Source organism: Mustelus asterias, chromosome 22, assembly GCF_964213995.1.
Source record: "Mustelus asterias chromosome 22, sMusAst1.hap1.1, whole genome shotgun sequence".
Taxonomy (NCBI): domain Eukaryota; kingdom Metazoa; phylum Chordata; class Chondrichthyes; order Carcharhiniformes; family Triakidae; genus Mustelus; species Mustelus asterias.
In genome coordinates this window covers 45,449,117-45,470,718 of record NC_135822.1, presented here as the reverse complement: position 1 = coordinate 45,470,718, position 21,602 = coordinate 45,449,117, and the positions used below count along the sequence as shown (strand labels likewise).

The window sequence follows — 21,602 nt, the reverse complement described above, 5'->3', positions numbered from 1 at the left end:
ATAAATATGTGCTGTACACAACAAAAGTTTAGCAAAATGTAAAAGAATTGGTGAATACGTTTGACAGTCCAGAATAAATTCAATGTCACACATTTTTCTCCTGTAAATGGCAGCATCACTGAGGGAAGATATTCTATGACAGGGTTAGGATAGTAACATCAGTGAGCTGCTGACAGCAAGGAGAATTGCCAACTTTAGAATTCCGAACAAATCACCTGGAGAGGAACAGGGTGATTTTACAGATACCATCTCCCTGAAAATACAATCGCCAACATTTTACTTATTGCTGTAAGTTCAATACAGAGACTTTTTCTCTTCGATAAGTCTCTTACATGGAAAGACCCAACCTCAGTTTGCCAAATTCCTGAAGTTTTATTCTTGCAGATATATGGAAGTGAAGTAGGTGCACTTCTAAATTGCACATTTATTACACATATTTTTCTGCTTCATGTTTGTTGCTGGGAAAAATAATTAAAGATCACTGGGTACTGAAATTATGCAAGGAGTCTGTCTATTTAAATAATTCTGGATGGATTGTGTGGTTCTTTGCATATTCTGAGTTGCTGTTCATTGAACCCTATTAAAGGGATTCCTGGCATTGTTCTTGTCAAACATCATTTTCATTTCACTTCGAGCCTTTCCAGTCTTTGTTGAAATTCTCAGAAGGACTTTGCATGGTAAAGGTCAGATTGAAGTGTGCCAATCTCTCATTGCTTCCTGAATTAATCTTATTCAGAACTGCAGTATGAATATGTGGTCTTGAATCAGACCACAGCGACTATCAGACTTCCACTGACTGAATTTGACTCATCTGTGCTTGCATCATCTGAATACTGTTCAAAATTTTCTTTTGATGTCCCGCCAAGGTAACACCAACCCGGAGGATATCCCTAGAGGAGATAATAAGGCACAATGTAAGGTGACAGAGATATTAAATATTCAGCTTTTATTTTGCATTCATTGAATTTTGTTTTTGGTGTATATCATAGAAACCCTACAGTACAGAAAGAGGCCATTTGGCCCATCGAGTCTGCACCGACCACAATCCCACCCAGGCCCTACCCCCATATCCCTACATCGTATATGTTGTATCATTCGTTCTCCTTTACAATCACTATAATGGTCTGGTAAAGAAAATAATTTTGAAACTTTTGGGCCTGATTTTACCATTTTGAGTCTAAGTGCCGAATCTGGGCGTCAAATAGATCCGCTCCTGGAATCCTCTTTCCTGCGCGCCCATACGCGTTTTGCCAGCTCCGGTCCGATTCGCACTGTGGGCAGGGCTTAGTGCTGGTAGACCGATCGGAGCTCTGAACTGCGCATGTGCAGTTCGGAAAAAATCTGACAGAGCGCGCCCGGGATTTGGCGGTAGAGTTGGGCACGCAGTTCATTAAGTCGATTTAAATGCATGTTAATTCATTTAAATTGTCGAGCCGCCCGATTCGGGCGTGGGCCGGATCCGCGCCCGGATCGGGTGTCGGTAAAGCCACGATCTGCTTGGTATCGGGTGCAGATCGCGGTATAGGCCCGACGCCCAACTTTACCACAATTTCTGGCCTGTTTTCGGGCCCTTTAACTTCAGTTCAGTTACACATAATAATGTAAAATTGGAGAATGTGTGGGCTATAAATTCCCTCACACCTGCTCCATACTGTTCAGTACTGTTTGCAACTCCACAAGTACGGAAATGCCAATATACATCAAGATACTCAGGTTTGGGATGAGAAGGGGCAAGTGACATTTGCATCACCAAATGCAGTAGAATCCAATCAGCCCCGTACTGCAGAGAGAGCTGACTGGGGACCAAGATCGCAGCCAGGCCCAGCTGCAAGCTAAGCTCTCCCATAACAAGCTTCTGCTTGAAGATTGCTGCTTTAAACCCGAGGTGGGTTATTCTAAATCAGGAGGTTACCCAAAAGAAAGGTATAGGTAGTGTGTGGTAATTATTGTTGGATTTGGCTCATAGTGTTGGGGGGGGGGGGGGGGGCGGGGGGGGCGGCGGGGGGAGGTGAATTGTTGCTGAGTGCCTGTTGAATATCCATTAAGTGTTTAAGTTTAAATTAATTTAAAAGTTTATTTATTAGTGCCGCAATTAGGCTGACATTAAACACTGCAATGAAGTTTCTGTGAAAATCCCCAAGTCGCTGCACTCCGCGCCTGTTCAGGTACACTGAGGGAGAATTTAGCAAGGCCAGTGCTCCTAACCTGCACGTCTTTCGGACTATGGGAGGAAACTGGAGCACCCAGAGGAAACCCACGCAGACACGGGAGAACACACAGACTTTGCACAGACAGTGACCCAAGCCAGGAATCGAACCAGTGTCCCTGGCACTGTGAGGCAGCAATGCTTACTACTGTGCCACTGGGCCTGTGGCCTAGGGAGATTGAGCTCAGAGTCATTGAGCGGGAGGTTGAGCTGCAGATACTGTGGCACATCAGGGAGGGAGAGAGTTACCTGGACGCTTTTAAACCTGGAGGCAGTCACACACCTTAGCATAAAACCTTCCAGTCAGAAAGTGGCTGAGGCTGGTAAAGGGACCCAGAGGAGTGTCAGTTTCTGCAACTGGCCAACCGCTTTGAAGTTCTGTCAGCTTGTTTAAATGAGAGTGGGGGTTGCAGGGTGGATTACTTGATTGATCTTCGCACCGTGGTACAGTCTGCTATTGATGTTGAGGGAAAACTACTACCACTGAGAAAGTAGGGGACAGTATAGTGGGAGAGTTGGATACTGTTCTCTGTAGCAAGGAGCGACAGTCCAGACAGCTGTGTAGCTAACCCAGTTGCTAACCCAATGTCAGGGTTAGCTTAACATCCGTAGTTGGGAAAATGCTGGAATCTATCATTAAGGAAGAAATAGCAGGACACCTGGAAAAGAATGGTTCAATCAAGCAGACGCAGCATGGATTCATGAAGGGAAAGTCATGTTTGACTAATTTACTGGAATTTGTTGAGGATATAACGAGTGCGGTTGACAGAGGGGAACCGGTGGATGTGGTGTATTTAGATTACCAGAAGGCATTCGATAAGGTGCCTCACTAAAGGTTGCTGCATAAGATAAAGGTACACGGAGTTGGGGGTAAAGTGTTAGCGTGGATTGAGGATTGGCTATCTAACAGACAGCAGAGAGTCGGAATAAATGGGTGCTTTTCCGGTTGGCAATCAGTGACTAGTGGCATGCCGCAGGGATCAGTGCTGGGGCCTCAACTATTTACCATATACATAGACGATCTGGAGGAGGGGACCGAGTGTAGGGTAACAAAGTTTGCGGATGACACAAAGATGAGTGGGAAAGCAAATTGTGTGGAGGACACAGAGAGTCTGCAGAGAGATTTGGATAGGCTAAGTGAGTGGGCAAGGATCTGGCAGATGGAGTATAACGTTGGTAAGTGTGAGGTTATCCACTTTGGAAGGAATAATAGTAAATGGACTATTATTTAAACGGTGAAAAATTACAACATGGTACTGTGCAGAGGGACCTGAGGGTCCTTGTGCATGAATCACAAAAACTCAGTTTGCAGGTGCAGCAGGTAATCAAGAAGGCAAATAGAATGCTGGCCTTTATCGCGAGAGGGATGGAGTATAAAAGCAGGGAGGTCATGCTGCAACTGTACAGGGTACTGGTGAGGCCGCACCTGGAGTACTGGTGTACAATTTTGGTCCCCTTATTTAAGAAAGGATATATTAGCTTTGGAGGGGGTACAGAGAAGGTTCACCAGGTTGATTCCGGAGATGAGAGGGTTAGCTTATGAGGAGAGATTGAGTAGACTGGGCCTGTACTCATTGGAGTTTAGAAGGTTGAGGGGAGACATATAAGATAATGAAGGGGCTAGACAGGGTAGAAGCAGCGAAGTTATTTCCACTCACAATGGAAACAAGAACTCGGGCATAGCCTCAAAATACGGGGGAGTCAATTTAGAACAGAGTTGAGGAGGAACTTCTTCTCCCAGAGGGTAGTGAATCTTTGGAATTCTCTGCCCAATGAAGCAGTAGAGGCTACTTCATTAAATGTGTTTAAGTCACAGATAGATAGATTTTTAACCGTTAAGGGAATTAAGGGTTATGGGGAGCGGTGGAACTGAACCCACTATCAGATCAGTCATGATCTTATTGAATGGCGGAGCAGGCTTGAGGGGCTAGATGGCCTACTTCTGCTCCTATTTCTTATGTTCTTAGAACATCTCACTGGGCTGGAGACGAATTTGCAGTGGGAAGGGGAGAGTCCCATTGTCATGGTCCATGCAGGTTCCAATGACATAGGTAGAATGAGGAAGGAGGTTCTGCACCGAGATTTTGAGGAGCTTTTCACTAAATTAAACAACAAAACCTCCACAGTTATAATGTGCAAATTGGCAGAAGGTACATAAAATAAGAGAGATGACTCAAAGACGAAATATAGGGGAGGATGGTTCTGGAGAGGGTTCTGAGAGACAGAGGAGGAAGTAAAAGAGGAGGAGACATTGCATGATGAGTTAAGATGTCAGTTACTGCAGTAAGGAGGGATGATGGGTGCAATTCTACCAAAAGAATTCTATGAGCCAAACAAGTGTGAACATTGGAAAGAATGGCACCAGTCTTTTGGGTAAGCTTCCAGTTGCAATCATGCAACACTTAGGAAAAAAAAATAATCCAGATGTGATTCTTGCCGGGAAGCCGGCTGCTGAACCCAAGGGGTGCCATTCACTGTGTACATAGAATACTGGGCGATCTGTCACTCCCACCCCCCTCCCCCAATTGCCTCCCTGTCCAATGCCGATCCCCCACCCCTTGATTGCTGCCCTGCCGATATAAATACTCACTCTGTTGTCATTTGAGACACAAGGTCAAATGATGTGAAGCCTTCATTAGAAAAATTATCTTTATATTGACCCATCTTAATGGCCTCTAACCACTCGGCAACTGTAGTGAAGCTGGAAAAATCAGGAACTGTGCGATCCAGCAATGGCAGGGTTACCCTGCAGAATGAATACAACAATTGGACTGATGAGCACAGAATGGACCACAGCAACAGTGTCAGAAACATGGATAGAAATTCACAACCTCAGAGATATTACTACAATTTGATACAAAAGTTCAAGCCAGAAGGACATCAGACCCACCATATGAAACAGTGAGATGAATCATTATCAAGATGCAATTCTGGTGCAACATTTCGAATTCCAGTCTATTTAGCTATGGAAACCAAGTGAACTGACAGGTAGTGTCACAAGTCAAAACAATTTCATCCGTGATAATCCTCTTAAAAAAGGAAAATACATCAAACATGGTTATTAACGATTTTAATTGGAATCTGCAGAGGCAAGGCCACACAGGAATTTGAAGGGAGGGAGTAAGGTTTCAAATAGAGTGAGGACAGCAACGTGTCAATGAGAGTCAGAGCAGTGACGTGTCCATTAGAGTGAGCGGTCATTGGGGGTGAGGGGTGAATGGGAGAGAGGGAGTGAGTCGTCAATGGGAGTGAGGGGTGAATGGGAGTGAGCGGCCAATGAGAGTGAGGGAGTGAGGGGTCAGTGGGAGTGAGGGGTCAATGGGAGTGGGGGGAGTGAGGGGTCTGTCGGAGTGAGAGGTCAATGGGAGTGAGGGGAGTGAGGGGTCAGTCGGAATGAAGGGTTAATGGGAGTGGGGGGTGAATGGGAATGAGGGGTGAATGGAAGTGAGGAGAGTGAAGGGTGAATGGGAGAGAGGGGTCAATGGGAATGAGGGGACTGAGGGATCAGTGGAAGTGAAGAGGGTGAAGGGTGAATGGGAGAGAGTGGGATCAATGGGAGTGAGGGGAGTGCGGGGTCAATGGGAGTGAGGGGAGTGTGGGGTGAATGGGAGATTGGGGAGTGTGGGGTGAATGGGAGAGAGGGGAGTGAGGGGTGAATCAAATGCAGATGTAAGATTTCTGTGCAGAATAATATGTGACCTGTGAGGCCAGAGTATGATGGAAAAGGACAGAAAATTAGTTGTGCAAACACATTCGATAAGTTGTTCTTACCCTGATGTCAGTGGTGTCACAGCCTTTAGGCTATTTGGATTTCTGATCATTTTATCCAAGGTATTCACAATTTGCCCAAACTTAGGTCTATTATTGCGATCCTTTTGCCAGCAGTCAAGCATTAATTGATGAAGAGCTGTTGGACAGTCCATGGGTGGAGGGAGTCTATAATCTTGTTCAATAGCATTGATCACCTGTCAAAATAAACCACATTCATATTTTGCTGCCCGAGGGACATCACAACTCAATCATTTAGTCTGCTATGAAAATATTGGGAAGGCGGAAACAGAGTTAATGTTTTCAGTCAAATATGATTGAAATGTGCTGGGTTTTATATTATCGAAAAGGGGAAGAGGTAGCACAAAGGAAAGATCTGGGATAGGTTCAGAACATAAGAACATAAGAAATAGGAGCAGGAGTAGGCCATCTAGCCCATCGAGCCTGCCCCACCATTCAACAAGATCATGGCTGATCTGAAGCGACTCAGTCCCACTTACCCGCCTGCTCCCCATATCCCTGAATTCCCTTATCGATCAGAAATCTATCTACCCGTGATTTAAACATATTCAACGAGGTAGCCTCCACCACTTCAATGGGCAGAGAATTCCAGAGATTCACTACCTTCTGAGAGAAGAAGTTCCCCCTCAACTGTTAAAGGGTGGGAGAGACGAAATAACAAAGATGTAATGAAACAAAAAAGAGAGAAACGTAATGGCTGTATAAGATATAAAGTATTGGTCCAGATTAGCTGTTAATGGCAGGATAATGGACAGCTTTGTCTTGGAGTATAAAGTTCATGGTCTGAACAAAGAACAAAAACAATACAGCACAGGAACAGGCCCTTCGGCCCTCCAAGCCCGCGCCGCTCCCTGGTCCAAACTAGACCATTCTTTTGTATCCCTCCATTCCCACTCCATTCATGTGGCTATCCAGATAAGTCTTAAACGTTCCCAGTGTGTCCGCCTCCACCACCTTGCCCGGCAGCGCATTCCAGGCCCCCACCACCCTCTGTGTAAAATACGTCCTTCTGATATCCGTGTTAAACCTCCCCCCCCTCACCTTGAACCTATGACCCCTCGTGAACGTCACCACCGACCTGGGAAAAAGTTTCCCACTGTTCACCCTATCTATGCCTTTCATAATTTTATACACCTCTATTAGGTCACCCCTCATCCTCCGTCTTTCCAGTGAGAACAACCCCAGTTTACCCAATCTCTCCTCATAACTAAGCCCTTCCATACCAGGCAACATCCTGGTAAACCTCCTCTGCACTCTCTCTAAAGCCTCCACGTTCTTCTGGTAGTGTGGCGACCAGAACTGGGCGCAGTATTCCAAATGCGGCCGAACCAACATTCTATCAGACCCCAACTTTTATACTCTGTGCCCCATCCTATAAAGGCAAGTTGTTGAACTCAATGTTGAGTCCAGAAGGCTATAAAGTGCCAAATTGTAAAATGAGATGCTGTTTATTCAGCTTGCTTTGAGCTCAACTGGAACATTACAGTAGACTGCGAATTGAAATGTGAGTGTGAGTGCAAGGTAGTGAATTAAAATGGCAAGCAACTGGAAGGTCAGGATCATATTTGCAGAATGAATGGAGGAGTCTATGAGTGAGGACAATGGAGACAAACGAAAGGGGAAATTGTTCAAGGAAAGTACAATTCCAGCCAAGCACAAAAGGATAGTTGTGGATTTTGGGAGCTTTTGGGACTCTGCTCATGGAAGAAGTGCTCGGGCACTTCAGGAAGATTGGACGTCCATAGTGAAGAGGAGGAAAACTGAAAACTGTTAAAATGACTGTCGGGGCAGTTTGAGAGACTAAATCTGAAATTCTACCGCCTTGCCCGCACAAGGCTCGTAATATCCCGCCTGAGGCGAACGGAGAATGTCGTTCTGCAAGCGGTAAATTCCGGCCTATGTTACCGCTCAGCTAACACAAAGAGAGAGGTTTGGGGCAGTTCCAAATCACTCTCCCTGATATGTTGACCAAGCTTGGAAAATAAAAGAACATATTTTACCAGAGTACTTGTCTCCACAAGTCTTTGTGTTAGCTGAGCCCCAATTAAGAGGGGAAATTCCTCATGTGAAAGCCAGCTTAATGCGTAGTTTCTGAAAACGCTCCTACAGATTGACCCTACCCGCGGTGCTAATCTGTAGGATAGTTTTCGGAGACAATCTATTAAGCTATCTTTCACTTAGTTATGGCTCAGCTAACACAAAGACTCGCAGACCTCACATGAAAGTCAGCTTAATACATTGGGTGGGATTTTACAGCCTCGCTCAGGCGAGACCGGAAATTCCCACCCAAGGTCAACAGAGATTTCTGTTGTCGGACCCTCACCCACAGGGCATTCTGTGGCAGGTGAGGTGTAGAGTTCTGGCCATTGTCTCTGAAAACACTCCTACAATGACATAGGAGTCAGAAGAATTACAGATAAAGAGACCTGAAAAACAAATAGAGTTGTGATAGGAAGAAATAAGATCAGTGGGGCAGAAACAGGCTGATATGATGGGTCTATAAGGACAACCCTCTTTGTGGACTTTGGGTAGGATGTAGAAACAGACTTTGTGGGTTAGGTGACGAGGAAGCTGGAGGCTATGCAAGGAAGAACTCCAGAGGAGATGAGGTCCTTGATAATCCTGGAAATAATGGTTTGATGTTTAGTGGTAGGGTCATGGTCCTGGGGAGGTAGGAAGAAGTCTCTGAGAGTTGACGCTCCGTCTCTGCAAGGAAGCAGTTGATACAGCAGAAAAGGTTGTAAGGCTTTCCATGCAAGGCTCATTGAGAAAGTGAAGGGGCATGGGACACAAGGGGACATTGCGTTGTGGATTCAGAACTGGCTTGCCCACAGAAGGCAGAGTGGTTGTAGATGGGTCTTTTTCAGCATGGAGGTCGGTCACCAGTGGAGTGCCCCAGGGATCTGTTCTGGGACCCTTGCTCTTTGTGATTTTTATAAATGACCTGGATGAGGAAGTGGAAGGATGGGTTGGCAAGTTTGCTGATGACACAAAGGTTGGTGGCATTGTGGATAGTGTAGAGGGATGTCAGCAGTTGCAACGAGACATAGATAAGATGCAAGACTGGGCGGAGAAGTGGCAGATGGACTTCAACCCAGATAAGTGTGTAGTGGTTCATTTTGGCAGGTCGAATAGGATGAAAGAATATAATATTAAGGGTAAGACGCTTGGCAGTGTGGAAGATCAGAAGGATCTTGGGGTCCAGGTTCATAGGACGCTCAAAGCAGCGTCACAGGTGGAGGCTGTGGTTAGGAAGGCGTATGGAATACTGGCCTTCATCAATAGAGCAATTAAGTTTAGAAATCGGGAGATAATGCTGCAGTTGTATAGGACCCTGGTCAGACCCCACTTGGAGTACTGTGCCCAGTTCTGGTCGCCTCATTACAGAAAGGATGTGGAAGCCATAGGAAGGGTGCAGAGGAGATTTATAAGGATGTTGCCTGGATTAGGTGGCATGCCTTATGAGGATAGGTTGAGAGAGCTAGGTCTTTTCTCTTTGGAGAGGTGAAGGATGAGAGGTGACCTGATCGTGGTGTACAAGATGTTGAGGGGTATTGATAGAGTGGATTCTCAGAGGCTTTTACCCAGGGCTGAAATGGTTGCCACAAGAGGTCACAGGTTTAGGGTGCTGGGGAGTAGGTACAGAGGAGATGTTAGGGGTATGTTTTTCACTCAGAGGGTGGTGGGTGCGTGGAATCGGCTGCCGGTAGTGTTGGTGGAGACGAATTCGATAGGGTCTTTTAAGAGCCTTTTGGATAAGTTCATGGAAGTTAGTAAGATAAAGGTTTATAGGTAAACCTAGTAGGTAGGGACATGTTCGGCGCAACTTGTGGGCCAAAGGGCCTGTTTGTGCTGTAGCTTTTCTATGTTCTATGTTCTAAAACAGCAGCTTTGAAAACAATGTGAGAGTTAGACCTGAGAGAAGGATGGCAGGTGTGAGAAAAGAACTTATTTTAGTACATTGCTCACAATCCTCCACACTGGGGTGATTGCTTTGTAGAATATCTCTGTTTAGTCCACAAGCATGATCCCGACCTTCCTGCTTACCATTTTAATTCACCACCTTGCACTCACATTTGCATTCTGTCCTCAAATTACTGAAAAGTTGCAGCCAAACTCGGTGCACGCACTGGACAAGCACCTAATCTTCACATTCGGTACTTTCCACTCTTCTGGGCTCAACATTGTGTTCAATATCTTCAGATAATGTCGTCCAATCTAATGTGATTTTTGTATGTCAAAGGCAAGCCTGTATCTTGTTTTTGTTTTTCATTATTCTGCCATTAACACCGACTCTGGACCACTGCTTTGTTTCTTGACTGCAAACATCACCACTCTATTTGTCTGTTGTTCCAATGGAGGGCTTGGGTAAGATGCTCTTTTGGAGAGTTGGTCTAGACTAGTTGGGCTGAATGGCTTCCTCCTACACTGTAGGGATTCTATTCTGTTGGCAGCCAATGGTGAGTTGTGGGGTGGGCTGGAAAACCCTGCCCTGCTTCTCTCTCTATAGATGCTGCCTGACCTGCTGAATTCTTCCAGCACATTTTGTTTTTAAAGTCATAGGGCCCTATTTTACCATTGCGTCGTGCCTGTTTTTGGGCGCGAAAATGTGGTAAAGTCGGGTGTGAGGCCATAATCCGTGATCCGCGCCGATGGCCACTTTACCAAAACCTGGGAATGGTGGTGATCCGATTCACACCCGAAACGGACGCAACGGCGATTTAAATGTGTTTGCATGCATTTCAATTGAACTAATGAACTGCCCACCCAAGTTTATCAGCATTTCCCCCTTTACCGCCATGTTCGCCAATCTGAAATCGCGCCAAAATGAACCTGTTGAATAAAAGTCTGAATCGGGCGCTCCAGCTGCTGAAAAGGCGGGTTCAGAGCTTCCAACAGCTCTCTGACTCAGATCAGTGGTGGCGGGGAGGGGGGGGGGGGTGGGGGGGGGAAGGATTTAGGCGGGTCAGGTCATTCTCTGGTTGCGGGGTTGGGAGGCCCGATCGTTATCTGTTGGGGAGGGGGGAAGAGGTGGGTCAGATGTTTGTCTGCGGGGGGGGGGGGGGGGGGTGGGGGGGGGGGGAGTGAGGCCAGACCGTTCTCTATGGTGGGGGGGGCGGGGGTGAGGCCAGATCGTTCTCTGAGGGGGGAGGAGGGTAAGATGTATCTCTGGCTGGGGGTGGGAGGGAGGGGAGGGGAGGCCTGATTGCTCACCAGTGTGGGGGTCAGATGGATCTCTGGCCGGGGGGGCAGGGGAGTCTGCTGCCACTCTGCGGGCGATCGGTGTGGGGGGGAGGGGGCGGGGCTTGCAATCGGACTGGGTAGTAGGGAGCGGGGAGTTGATAAGGGGGGCAGTGATATGTGTGCACCATCGCTCCCGGGCCCCTTTCTGCAGCTCGGGTGCGATCTGACACGGGCGCGCTTTTTCAAATTTTTTTCCAACTGCGCATGCGCAGTTCAGAGCTCCGATCGTTTTGGCTGCACTAAGCCCTGCGCACAGCGCGATTCAGACCTGCGATGTTTTTTTCAGGCTAAGTGCGTATGGGGGCGCCTGAAAGCAGATTCCCAAGTCGGATCTGAATTAAGCCCAGATTCAGCACTTAGAATGAAAATGGTAAAATCATAGAGTCATACAGCGCTGAAAAGGCCCATCACGTCTGCACCGAGAATAACTCCGACTAAAGTCGCGCTAGTCCCATTTTCCTGCACACGTCCCAGATTCTTGAATGCCATTGTATTTAAAGTGCTCATCCAAGTAATTTTTAAATGTTGTAATGTTTCCGACCTTCACTACTTTCCCAAGCAGTGTATTTCAGATTACCACCACATTCTGACTGAAATAGTTTCTATTTACAAATCCCCCCGAATCTCCTGCCACTTACCCTAAAATTATGCCCCCTCGTGACTGACCCCTGAACCAAAGGGACAGCTGCTCCCTATTCATCCTGCCCATAATGCTCAATCTTATTTACCTGCAGAACAGGGTTGAGCAAAGAACAAGACAGCAGCAGTAATGGGGACTCACTAGTTAAAGGTACAGACAGGCATTTCTGTGGCCGTGATCGAGACTCCAGGATGGTGTGTTGCCTCCCTGGTGCCAGGGTCAAAGACGTCTCTGAACGGTTAAAAGGCATTCTTAAAGGGGATGGTGAGCATCTAGAAGTCGTTGTACACATTGGTACCAACATCATAGGTAGGAAAAAGGATGAAGTGTGAACATTGAGAGTCAGGTAGAAGGCTAAATTGCAGGACCTAAAGGGTAGAAATTTCTGGACTACTGCCGGTGCCACGTGCTAGTGAGAGTAGGAATAGGAAGATTTGGCAAATGAATGTGTGGGTTGAGAGCTGGTGCAGGGGGCAGGGATTTAGATTAGTAGATCATTGGGATCTCTTCTGGGGCGGGGAGTGACTTGTTCAAGAGGGACGGGTTACACCTGAACTGGAGATGGTCTAATATCCTGGCAGGGAGATTTGCTAGAGCCACTCGGAGGGTTTAAACTAGTTTGGTAGGGGGGTGGGACCCAAAGCAGTAGGGAGACAGATGAGAAGGTTGCGGACAGCATGGAAGTTAAAGAGAACAAGTTAAATAATAAAGGCAGTGTCAGTAATCCTAGTACTAGACAGATCAGGCAAAAGCAGGGCAGAGAGCAAGGGAAGTCTAGATTAAACTGCATTGATTTCAATGCAAGAGGCCTGACAGGCAAGGCAGATGAACTCAGGGTATAGATGGTTACATGGGACTGGGATATTATAGCTATTACTGAAACATAGCTAAGGGAGGGACAGGACTGGCAGCTCAATGTTCCAGGATACAGAAGCTATAGGAAAGATTACAGTATGGAAATCTGGATTTCAATATGATTAGCGGGCCCAGGACTGAAGTCTCTGGGCGTGCTAACATCTCCCCCACCCCCCCCACCAGGAGTGGTTCACTCCAGAGGAGTTTACTCTTGCTCCACACTAATGGGGAACAGGTGGCCGACCCCGCTAGAGGGAAGAGAGGGCCCTCAAGAGATCGGGGGGGGGGGGGTAAGGGGAATGTTCCTTGGGCAGTGTGAGCCTGGCAATGTCCGTCTGGCACCCTGGCACTGTCCAAGGAGCGCACTGGCACTCCCCAAGGGGCACCTTGGCACTGCCCATCAGGCATCGGGAAGTCCCAAGGGGGTGGGGCCAATTGGGGGTGATCAGTGGGGGTGGAGGAGTCCTGCTGCCAATCTGCAATCAGGATAGCAGACAGAGGGAGGGAGGAGGTGATCTGAACTGTCCGTGGCGGAGGTGGGGGGGGGAAATCGGGGCTGGCCAGGTGGGGTGTTGGGGAAATCGGGGCTGGCCAGGGGAGGGGGGGGGGTGGGGGTGACAGAGGGGCTGTCCCAGAGAGGTCCAGGAGGCCAGTGATCAGGGGTTGGGAAGGCCAGTGATGGGGTGGGGTATAAGACCATAAGACCATAAGACATAGGAGCGGAAGTAAGGCCATTCGGCCCATCGAGTCCACTCCACCATTCAATCATGGTTGATTTCAACTCCATTTACCCGCTCTCTCCCCATAGCCCTTAATTCCTCGAGAAATCAAGAATTTATCAATTTCTGTCTTGAAGACGCTCAACGTCTCGGCCTCCACAGCCCTCTGTGGCAATGAATTCCTAGGTAGGTTGCGGAACAGGCCAGTGATGGGGAAGGCCAGTGATCTTGAGGCTGGCAATGTGGGGCCACTGCGCATGCACTGATCTCCGCTCTGACAGATTGGCGCATGCGGAGTGGCCCACTCAGCACTATGCTGTCACCCTCTCAGATGGGAATAGGCCCCGCCCACAGCTTTCCAGAGTGAATCACGCAAGGGCACTCTGTGATGTACAGAGTGTCGGAGATTCATTGATTCATTCTGTGTCAGAATTCCTGCAATTTCCTGCCTCGCCTCCCACATCAACGTGGGATGTAATTTATCTGGGCCTGGGATTTTGTAAGCCCATCAGGGCCTACAATACGTCCTCATTTCTCTGTCAAACCATGCAAGAACCTCACAGTCACTAATCCTGAATTTCGCACCTACGTTCTCCTTTTCCTGAGTGAAGCCCAAAAAGAAGTATTCAGTTAAAACCCTTCCAATATCTGGTGGCTTTACACACAGATTACTTCCTTGGTCTCTAATGGGCCCTACCTCTTCTCTTGGTTAACCTCTTCCCTTTAATGTATTTATAAAATACCTTAGGAGTCCCCCTAATCCTGTTCATAAGTCCTTTTTCATGCCCCTTTTTGCTCTTCTAATTGCTTTCTTAAGTTCCCTCTTACACTTCAAAAGAACAAAGATCAAAGAAAATTACAGCCCAGGAACAGGCCCTTCGGCCCTCCAAGCCTGCACCGACCATGCTGCCCGACTGAACTAAAACTCCCTACCCTTCCGGGGACCATATCCCTCTATTCCCATCCTATTCATGTATTTGTCCAGACACCCCTTAAAATTCACTATTGTATCTGCTTCTACTACTTCCCCCAGCAGCGAGTTCCAGGCACCCACCACCCTCTGTATAAAAAATTTGCCTCGTACATCTCCTTTAAACCTTGCCCCTCGCACCTTAAACCTATGCCCCCTAGTAATTGACTCTTCCATTTCCTATATTCCTCTCGGGCTGCAGGTTACCTGGACACCCAAAGTTCCCTGAACTTATTGTTCTTAGAATGCTGTCGGGATAGTTTCCTTGAACAGCATGTTACGGAACCGACGAGGGAACGAGCTATTTTGGATCTGGTATTGTGTAACGAGGTAGGAAGAATTAAGGATCTTATTGTGAAGGACCCTCTTGGGTCTAGTGACCACAATATGGTCGAATTTCTGATTCAGATGGAAGAGGAGAAAGTTTGGTCCCAAACCAGTGTCCTCTGTTTGAACAGAGGGAAATATGATAGGATGAGGGACGAATTGGCTAAGGTAGACTGGGAGAGCAGGCTGGCAGGTAGGATAGCTGCGGAACAGTGGAGGATTTTTAAGGAGATCCTTTTCAGTTCTCAGCAAAAATATATTCCAGCAAAAAACAAGGATTGTAAGAAAAGGGAGAACCAGCCGTGGATAACGAAGGAAATAAAGGAGAGCATTAAAATAAAAACAGCTGCGTACAGAGTGGCCAAAAATAGTGGAGAAACAAGTGATTGGGAAAAATTTAAGAAACAACAAAGAGAGACTAAGAAAGCGATAAAGAAAGGAAGGATAGACTATGAAGCTAGGCTAGCAATTAATATAAAAAATGATAGTAAAAGTTTTTATAAATATATAAAAAGGAATAGAGTGGCTAGAGTGAATGTTCGACCCTTGGAGGACGAGAGGGGGGAGTTAATAGTGGGAAATGAGGATATGGCTGAGTCTTTAAATAAGTTTTTTGTGTCGGTCTTCACGGTGGAGGACACAAATAGTTTGCCAAATATTAACGATAGAGGGTTGGCAGCAGGAGAAATACTTAATACAATTAATGTTACCAGAGAGGCAGTGCTGAGTAGACTAATGGGACTGAAGGTGGACAAGTCCCCGGGTCTGGATGGAATGCATCCCAGGGTATTGAAAGAAATGTCAGAGGTAATAGTGGATGCGTTAGTGATTATTTATCAAAACTCATTGCATTCTGGGGTAGTGCCGGTTGATTGGAAAACGGCTAATGTTACGCCGCTGTTTAAAAAAGGAAGGAGACAAAAGGCGGGTAACTATAGGCCGGTCAGCTTAACGTCTGTAGTAGGGAAAATGCTGGAATCCATTATTAAACAGGAGATAGCAGGGCATCTGGATAGAAATGGTTCGATCAATCAGACGCAGCATGGATTCATGAGGGGAAAGTCGTGCTTGACGAACATGTTGGATTTTTATGAAGATGTGACTAGGGAGGTTGATGGAGGAGAACCGGTGGATGCGGTGTTTTTGGATTTCCAAAAGGCGTTTGATAAGGTGCCCCATAAAAGGCTGCTGAAGAAGATTAGGGCACACGGAGTTGGGGGTAGTGTGTTAAAGTGGATTGGGGACTGGCTATCCGACAGGAAGCAAAGAGTCGGAATAAATGGGTGTTTTTCCGGTTGGAGGAAGGTAACTAGTGGCGTGCCGCAGGGATCGGTACTCGGGCCGCAACTATTTACCATTTATATAGATGATCTGGAGGAGGGGACGGGTGTAGGGTAACGAAGTTTGCAGACGACACAAAGATAAGTGGAAAAGTGAATCGTGTGGAGGACGGAGAAGATCTGCAGAGAGATTTGGACAGGCTGAGTGAGTGGGCGAGGATATGGCAAATGGAGTATAACGTTGATAAATGCGAGGTTATACACTTTGGAGGAAATAATAACAAATGGGATTACTATCTCAATGGAAACAAATTAAAACATGCTACCGTGCAAAGGGACCTGGGGGTCCTTGTACATGAGACGCAAAAGCCCAGTCTGCAGGTACAACAGGTGATCAAGAAGGCAAATGGGATGTTGGCCTATATCGCGAGGGGGATAGAATATAAAAGCAGGGATGTCTTGATGCACCTGTACAGGGCATTGGTGAGGCCGCAGCTGGAATACTGTGTGCAGTATTGGTCCCCTTATATGAGGAAGGATATATTGGCATTGGAGGGAGTGCAGAGAAGGTTCACCAGGTTGATACCGGAGATGAGGGGTTTGGATTATGAGGAGAGGCTGAGGAGATTGGGTTTGTACTCGTTGGAGTTTAGAAGGATGAGGGGGGATCTTATGGAGACTTATAAGATAATGCGGGGGCTGGATAGGGTGGAGGCGGAGAGATTCTTTCCACTTAGTAAGGAAGTTAAAACTAGAGGACACAGCCTCAAAATAAAGGGGGGTCGGTTTAAGACAGAGTTGAGGAGGAACTTCTTCTCCCAGAGGGTGGTGAATCTCTGGAATTCTCTGCCCACTGAGGTGGTGGAGGCTACCTCGCTGAATATGTTTAAAGCGCGGATGGATGGATTCCTGATCGGTAAGGGAATTAAGGGTTATGGGGATCAGGCGGGTAAGTGGTACTGATCCACGTCAGATCAGCCATGATCTTATTGAATGGCGGGGCAGGCTCGAGGGGCTAGATGGCCTACTCCTGCTCCTATTTCTTATGTTCTTATGTACATAATCTGATTACAGATTTCTAGCATCTGCAGTATTTTAGGATTATATTATGCATCTTGGTACATATAACAAGCCCATTGCAATATACTGCATTGGCAGCACCAGCATGGAGGTGGCCAAGTGGTTTTAAGTTAAGTTTTAAGTTTATTTATTATTGTCATAAGTAAGCTTACATTAACACTACAATGAAGTTACTATGAAAATCCCCTAGTCGTCACACTCCGGTGCCTGTTTGGTACACTGAGAATTTAGTGTAGCCAATGCACCTAATCAGCACGGCTTTCAGACTGTGGAAGGAAACCAGAGCACCCGGAGGAAACCCACGCAGACAGGGAGAGAAAGTGCAGACTCTGCACAGACAATGGCCCAAGCCAGGAATCAAACCTAGGTCCCTGGCGCTCTGAGGCAGCAGTGCTAACCACTGTGCCCACTGGTCAGTGGCCGGCCAGGTGTTCAATGGAGGATGGGTGGGGATGACTGAGAGGGTTTGGTCGGAAGGGGTGGGAGGGTGGGTGGCCACTGGTGGCGTCAGTTGATCATGGAGGTCAGTGAAGGTGGGTCAGTGAGGAGTTGGATGGTCATGAGGTATTCAATAGAGTGTGGTCAGTGGGGGTCAGGTGGTCAAGTGCATCCCAAGAGGTTCAGGGATGGTGGGGAAAGACATATGAGGGGCAGGAGGTGAGTTAGTAATATCGTTACCCAGCTGTTCCACGGTTACTACTACTGTAAGACATCAAAACCATCTGAACTTTGTGGTTTAAATTGTACTTCCAAATGGTTCCAATTGAAGTTTGAACTTAGTGGGCAATTGCTGGGCAATCTTTACTTGGGGATTCTATGTTGTGGGAGGGGGATGGGTCCCAGTGCATCTTTGTATCCCCAGTTATGATGCCCCAGAGTCTGCAAGTTAAGGGCTACGGTCAGTTACCTTTTATTTAGAACATAGAACATAGAAAAAATACAGCACAAACAGGTCCTTCGGCCCACAAGTTGCGCCGGTCATGTCCCTACCAACCTAGGCTTATATACAGGCTTACTAGAACCTCAATCCTATTAAGTTCCACGTACTCATCCAGAAGTCTCTTAAAGGACCCTATCGAATTTGCCTCCACCACCACTGACAGCCGATTCCACTCACCCACCACCCTCTGAGTGAAAAACTTACCCCTGACATCTCCTCTGTACCTACCCCCCAGCACCTTAAACCTGTGTCCTCTCATAGTAGCCATTTCAGCCCTGGGAAAAAGCCTCTGAGAATCCACCCGGTCTATACCTCTCAACATCTTATACACCTCTATCAGGTCACCTCTCATCCTTCGTCTCTCCAAGGAGAAAAGACCGAGCTCCCTCAACCTATCCTCATAAGGCATGCCAACCAATCCAGGCAACATCCTTGTAAATCTTCTCTGCACACTTTCAATAATTTCCACATCCCTCCTGTAATGAGGTGACCAGAACTGAGCACAGTACTCAAAGTGGGGTCTGACGAGTGTCTTATCAAGCTGCATCATTATCTCCCGACTCCTAAACTCAATCCCTCGATTGATGAAGGCCAGCACATCATACGCCTTCTTAACCACCAGGTTGATAGGGTTGTTAAGAAGGCGTACAGTGTGTTAGCTTTTATTGGTAGAGGGATTGAGTTTCGGAGCCAGGAGGTCATGCTACAACTGTACAAAACTCTGGTGCGGCCGCATTTGGAGTATTGCGTACAGTTCTGGTCGCCGTATTATAGGAAAGATGTGGAAGTGTTGGAAAGGGTGCAGAGGAGATTTACCAGGATGTCGCCTGGTATGGTGGGAAAATCGTATGAGGAAAGGCTGAGGGGCTTGAGGTTGTTTTCGTTAGAGAGAAGAAGGTTAAGAGGTGACTTAATAGAGGCATACAAGATGATCAGAGGATTAGAGAGGGTGGATAGTGAGAGCCTTTTTCCTCGGATGGTGTTGGCTAGCACGAGGGGACATAGATTTAAATTGAGGGCTGATAGATATAGGATAGATGTTAGAGGTAGGTTCTTTACTCAGAGAGTAGTAAGGGCGTGGAATGCCCTGCCTGCAGCAGTGGTGGACTCGTCAACGTTGAGAATGTTCAAGTGGTTATTGGACAAACATATGGATGATATTGGAATAGTGTAGATTAGAGGGGCTTTAGATTGGTACCACTGGTCAGCGCAACATCGAGGGCCGAAGGGCCTGTACTGCGCTGTAATGTTCTATGTTCCTCTACCTGCGAGGCCGATTTAAGAATCCTATGGACCCGGACGCCAAGGTTCTTCTGATCCTCTACACTGCTAAGAGTCTTACCCTTGATATTATACTCCTTCATCCCATTTTGACCTTTCACTACACATTTATCTGGGTTGAAGTCCATCTGCTACTTCTCCGCCCAGTCTTGCATCCTATCTATGTCACGCTGCAGCTTCTGACATCCCTCCAAACTATCCACAACACCACCAACCTTCGTGTCGTCGGCAAACTTACCAACCCATCCCTCCACTTCCTCATCCAGGTCATTTATGAAAATGACAATTATCAAGGGTCCCAGAACAGACCCCTGGGGCACTCCACTGGTGACCGACCTCCATTCAGAAAAAGACCCATCTACAACCACTCTCTGCCTTCTGCAGACAAGCCAGTTCTGGATCCACAAGGCAACAGCCCCCTGGATCCCATGCCCTCTCACTTTCTCGAGATGTTTTGCATGGGGGACCTTATCGAACGCCTTGCTGAAGTCCATGTAAACCACATTTACCACTTTTCCTTCGTCAATGTGTTTAGTCACATTTTCAAAGTACTCCACCAGGCTCGTAAGGCACGATTTGCCCTTGACAAAGCCATGCTGACTACTTTTGAGCATACTAAACTTCTCTAAATGTTCATAAATCCTGTCCCTCAGGATCTTCTCCATCAACTTACCAACCACTGAGGTTAGACTCACCGCTCGGTAATTTCCTGGGCTATCCCTATTCCCTTTCTTGAATATAGGAACCACATCCGCAATCCTCCAATCCTCCAGAACCTCTCCCGTCTCCATCGACGACGCAAAGATCATCGCCAGAGGCTCTGCAATCTCTTCCCTCACCTCCCACAGTACCCTGGGGTACATCCCATCCGGTCCCGGTGACTTATCTATCTTGATGCTATTCAAAGTTTCCAACACATCCTCTTTCTTAAAGTCCACATACTCAATCTTTTCAGTCCGCCGCAATCCTGTCGTACAACCACCCAGGTCTATTTCCACCGTGAATACCGAGGTAAAGTATTCATTAAGCACCTCTGCTTTTTCTTCCGGATCTGTACAGACTTTCTCACCTTCACATTTAAAGGTCCTATTCCTTCACATCTCATCCTTTTACTCTTCACATATTTATAGAACGCCTTAGGGTTCTCCTTAATCTTATCTGCCAAGGCCTTCTCGTGACCCCTCCTGGCTCTCCTAATTTCTTTCTTAAGTCCCTTCCTATAAGCCGTATACTCATCTAGATCCCTATCATTGCCTAGCTCTCTGAACCTTTTGTACGATTTCCTTTTCTTTTTGACTAGGTTCAGCGCAGCTTTCGTGCACCACGGTCCCTGTAACCTACCAAAACCTCCCTGTCTCATCGGAATGTTGTCATGCAGAACTCCAGACAAACCTTCCTTGAAAATCTGCCACCTTACTTCGGTACTTTCCCTTGAGAATGACTCCTTCCAATTTACACCTCTAATCTACTGCCTGATGGCTTCATATTTCCCCTTACTCCAGATAAACACTTTCCTAGCTTGCCTGATCCTATCTCTTTTCAAGGGACCATGTTAGGGAACTGGAACTGCAGCTCGAGGATCCCTTTTCTAAAGGAGATAGAGTTATGATCACTATCCCCAAGATGCTCCCCCACTGAGAGATCCGACACCTGTCCAGGCTGATTAGCCAGTACCGGATCGAGTACAGCCTCTCCTCTTGTAGGCTTATCCACATGCTGTGTCAGGAAACCCTCCTGAACACACGTAACAAACTCCTCCCCATCCAAACCCCTTACCCTAGGGATATTCTAATCGATGTTTGGGAAATTAAAGTCTCCCATCACGACAACCCTGTTATTACTGCAACTCTCCAGGATCTGTTTCCCTATCTGCTCCTCAACATCCCTGTTACTATTGGGCGGCCTGTAGAAAACACCTAGCAAAGTTATCGACCCCTTCCCACTCCGGACTTCAACCCACAGAGACTCCGTAGACAATCCCTTCACGGCTTCCACCTTCTCTACAGCTGTGACACTATCCCTCATCAGCAGTGCCACTCCCCCCCCCCTCTTTTGCCTCCCTCTCTGTCCTTTCTGAAACATCTGAAACCCGGCACCTGAAGTATCCAGTCCTAACCCTGTCCCCAAGTCTCCGTAATGGCCACATCACACTTCCAAGCATCAATCCACACTCTAAGCTCATCCACTTTATTCACGACACTCCTGGCGTTAAAATAGACACATCTCAGACCTTTGGTCTGAGCTCTCCCCTTCTCCATCACCCGTCCATTC

At 47.1% G+C, this 21,602-nt stretch overlaps 1 protein-coding gene across 1 annotated transcript in view; it reads right to left on the bottom strand.

The window, feature by feature from the left end:
* Positions 1 to 355: 355 nt before the first annotated feature.
* The window catches only part of LOC144509694 (ephrin type-B receptor 2), a 1,012,102-nt gene continuing 990,855 nt past the window's right edge, over positions 356 to 21,602 (bottom strand). The window contains exons 15-17 of the mRNA XM_078238477.1: positions 5,978 to 6,171; positions 4,797 to 4,952; positions 356 to 890 (exon numbers count right to left, since the gene is read on the bottom strand). Coding sequence (XP_078094603.1) covers positions 782 to 890; positions 4,797 to 4,952; positions 5,978 to 6,171 — 459 coding nt within the window. The 3' untranslated portion in view covers positions 356 to 781. The remainder of the gene's footprint in view (positions 891 to 4,796; positions 4,953 to 5,977; positions 6,172 to 21,602) is intronic.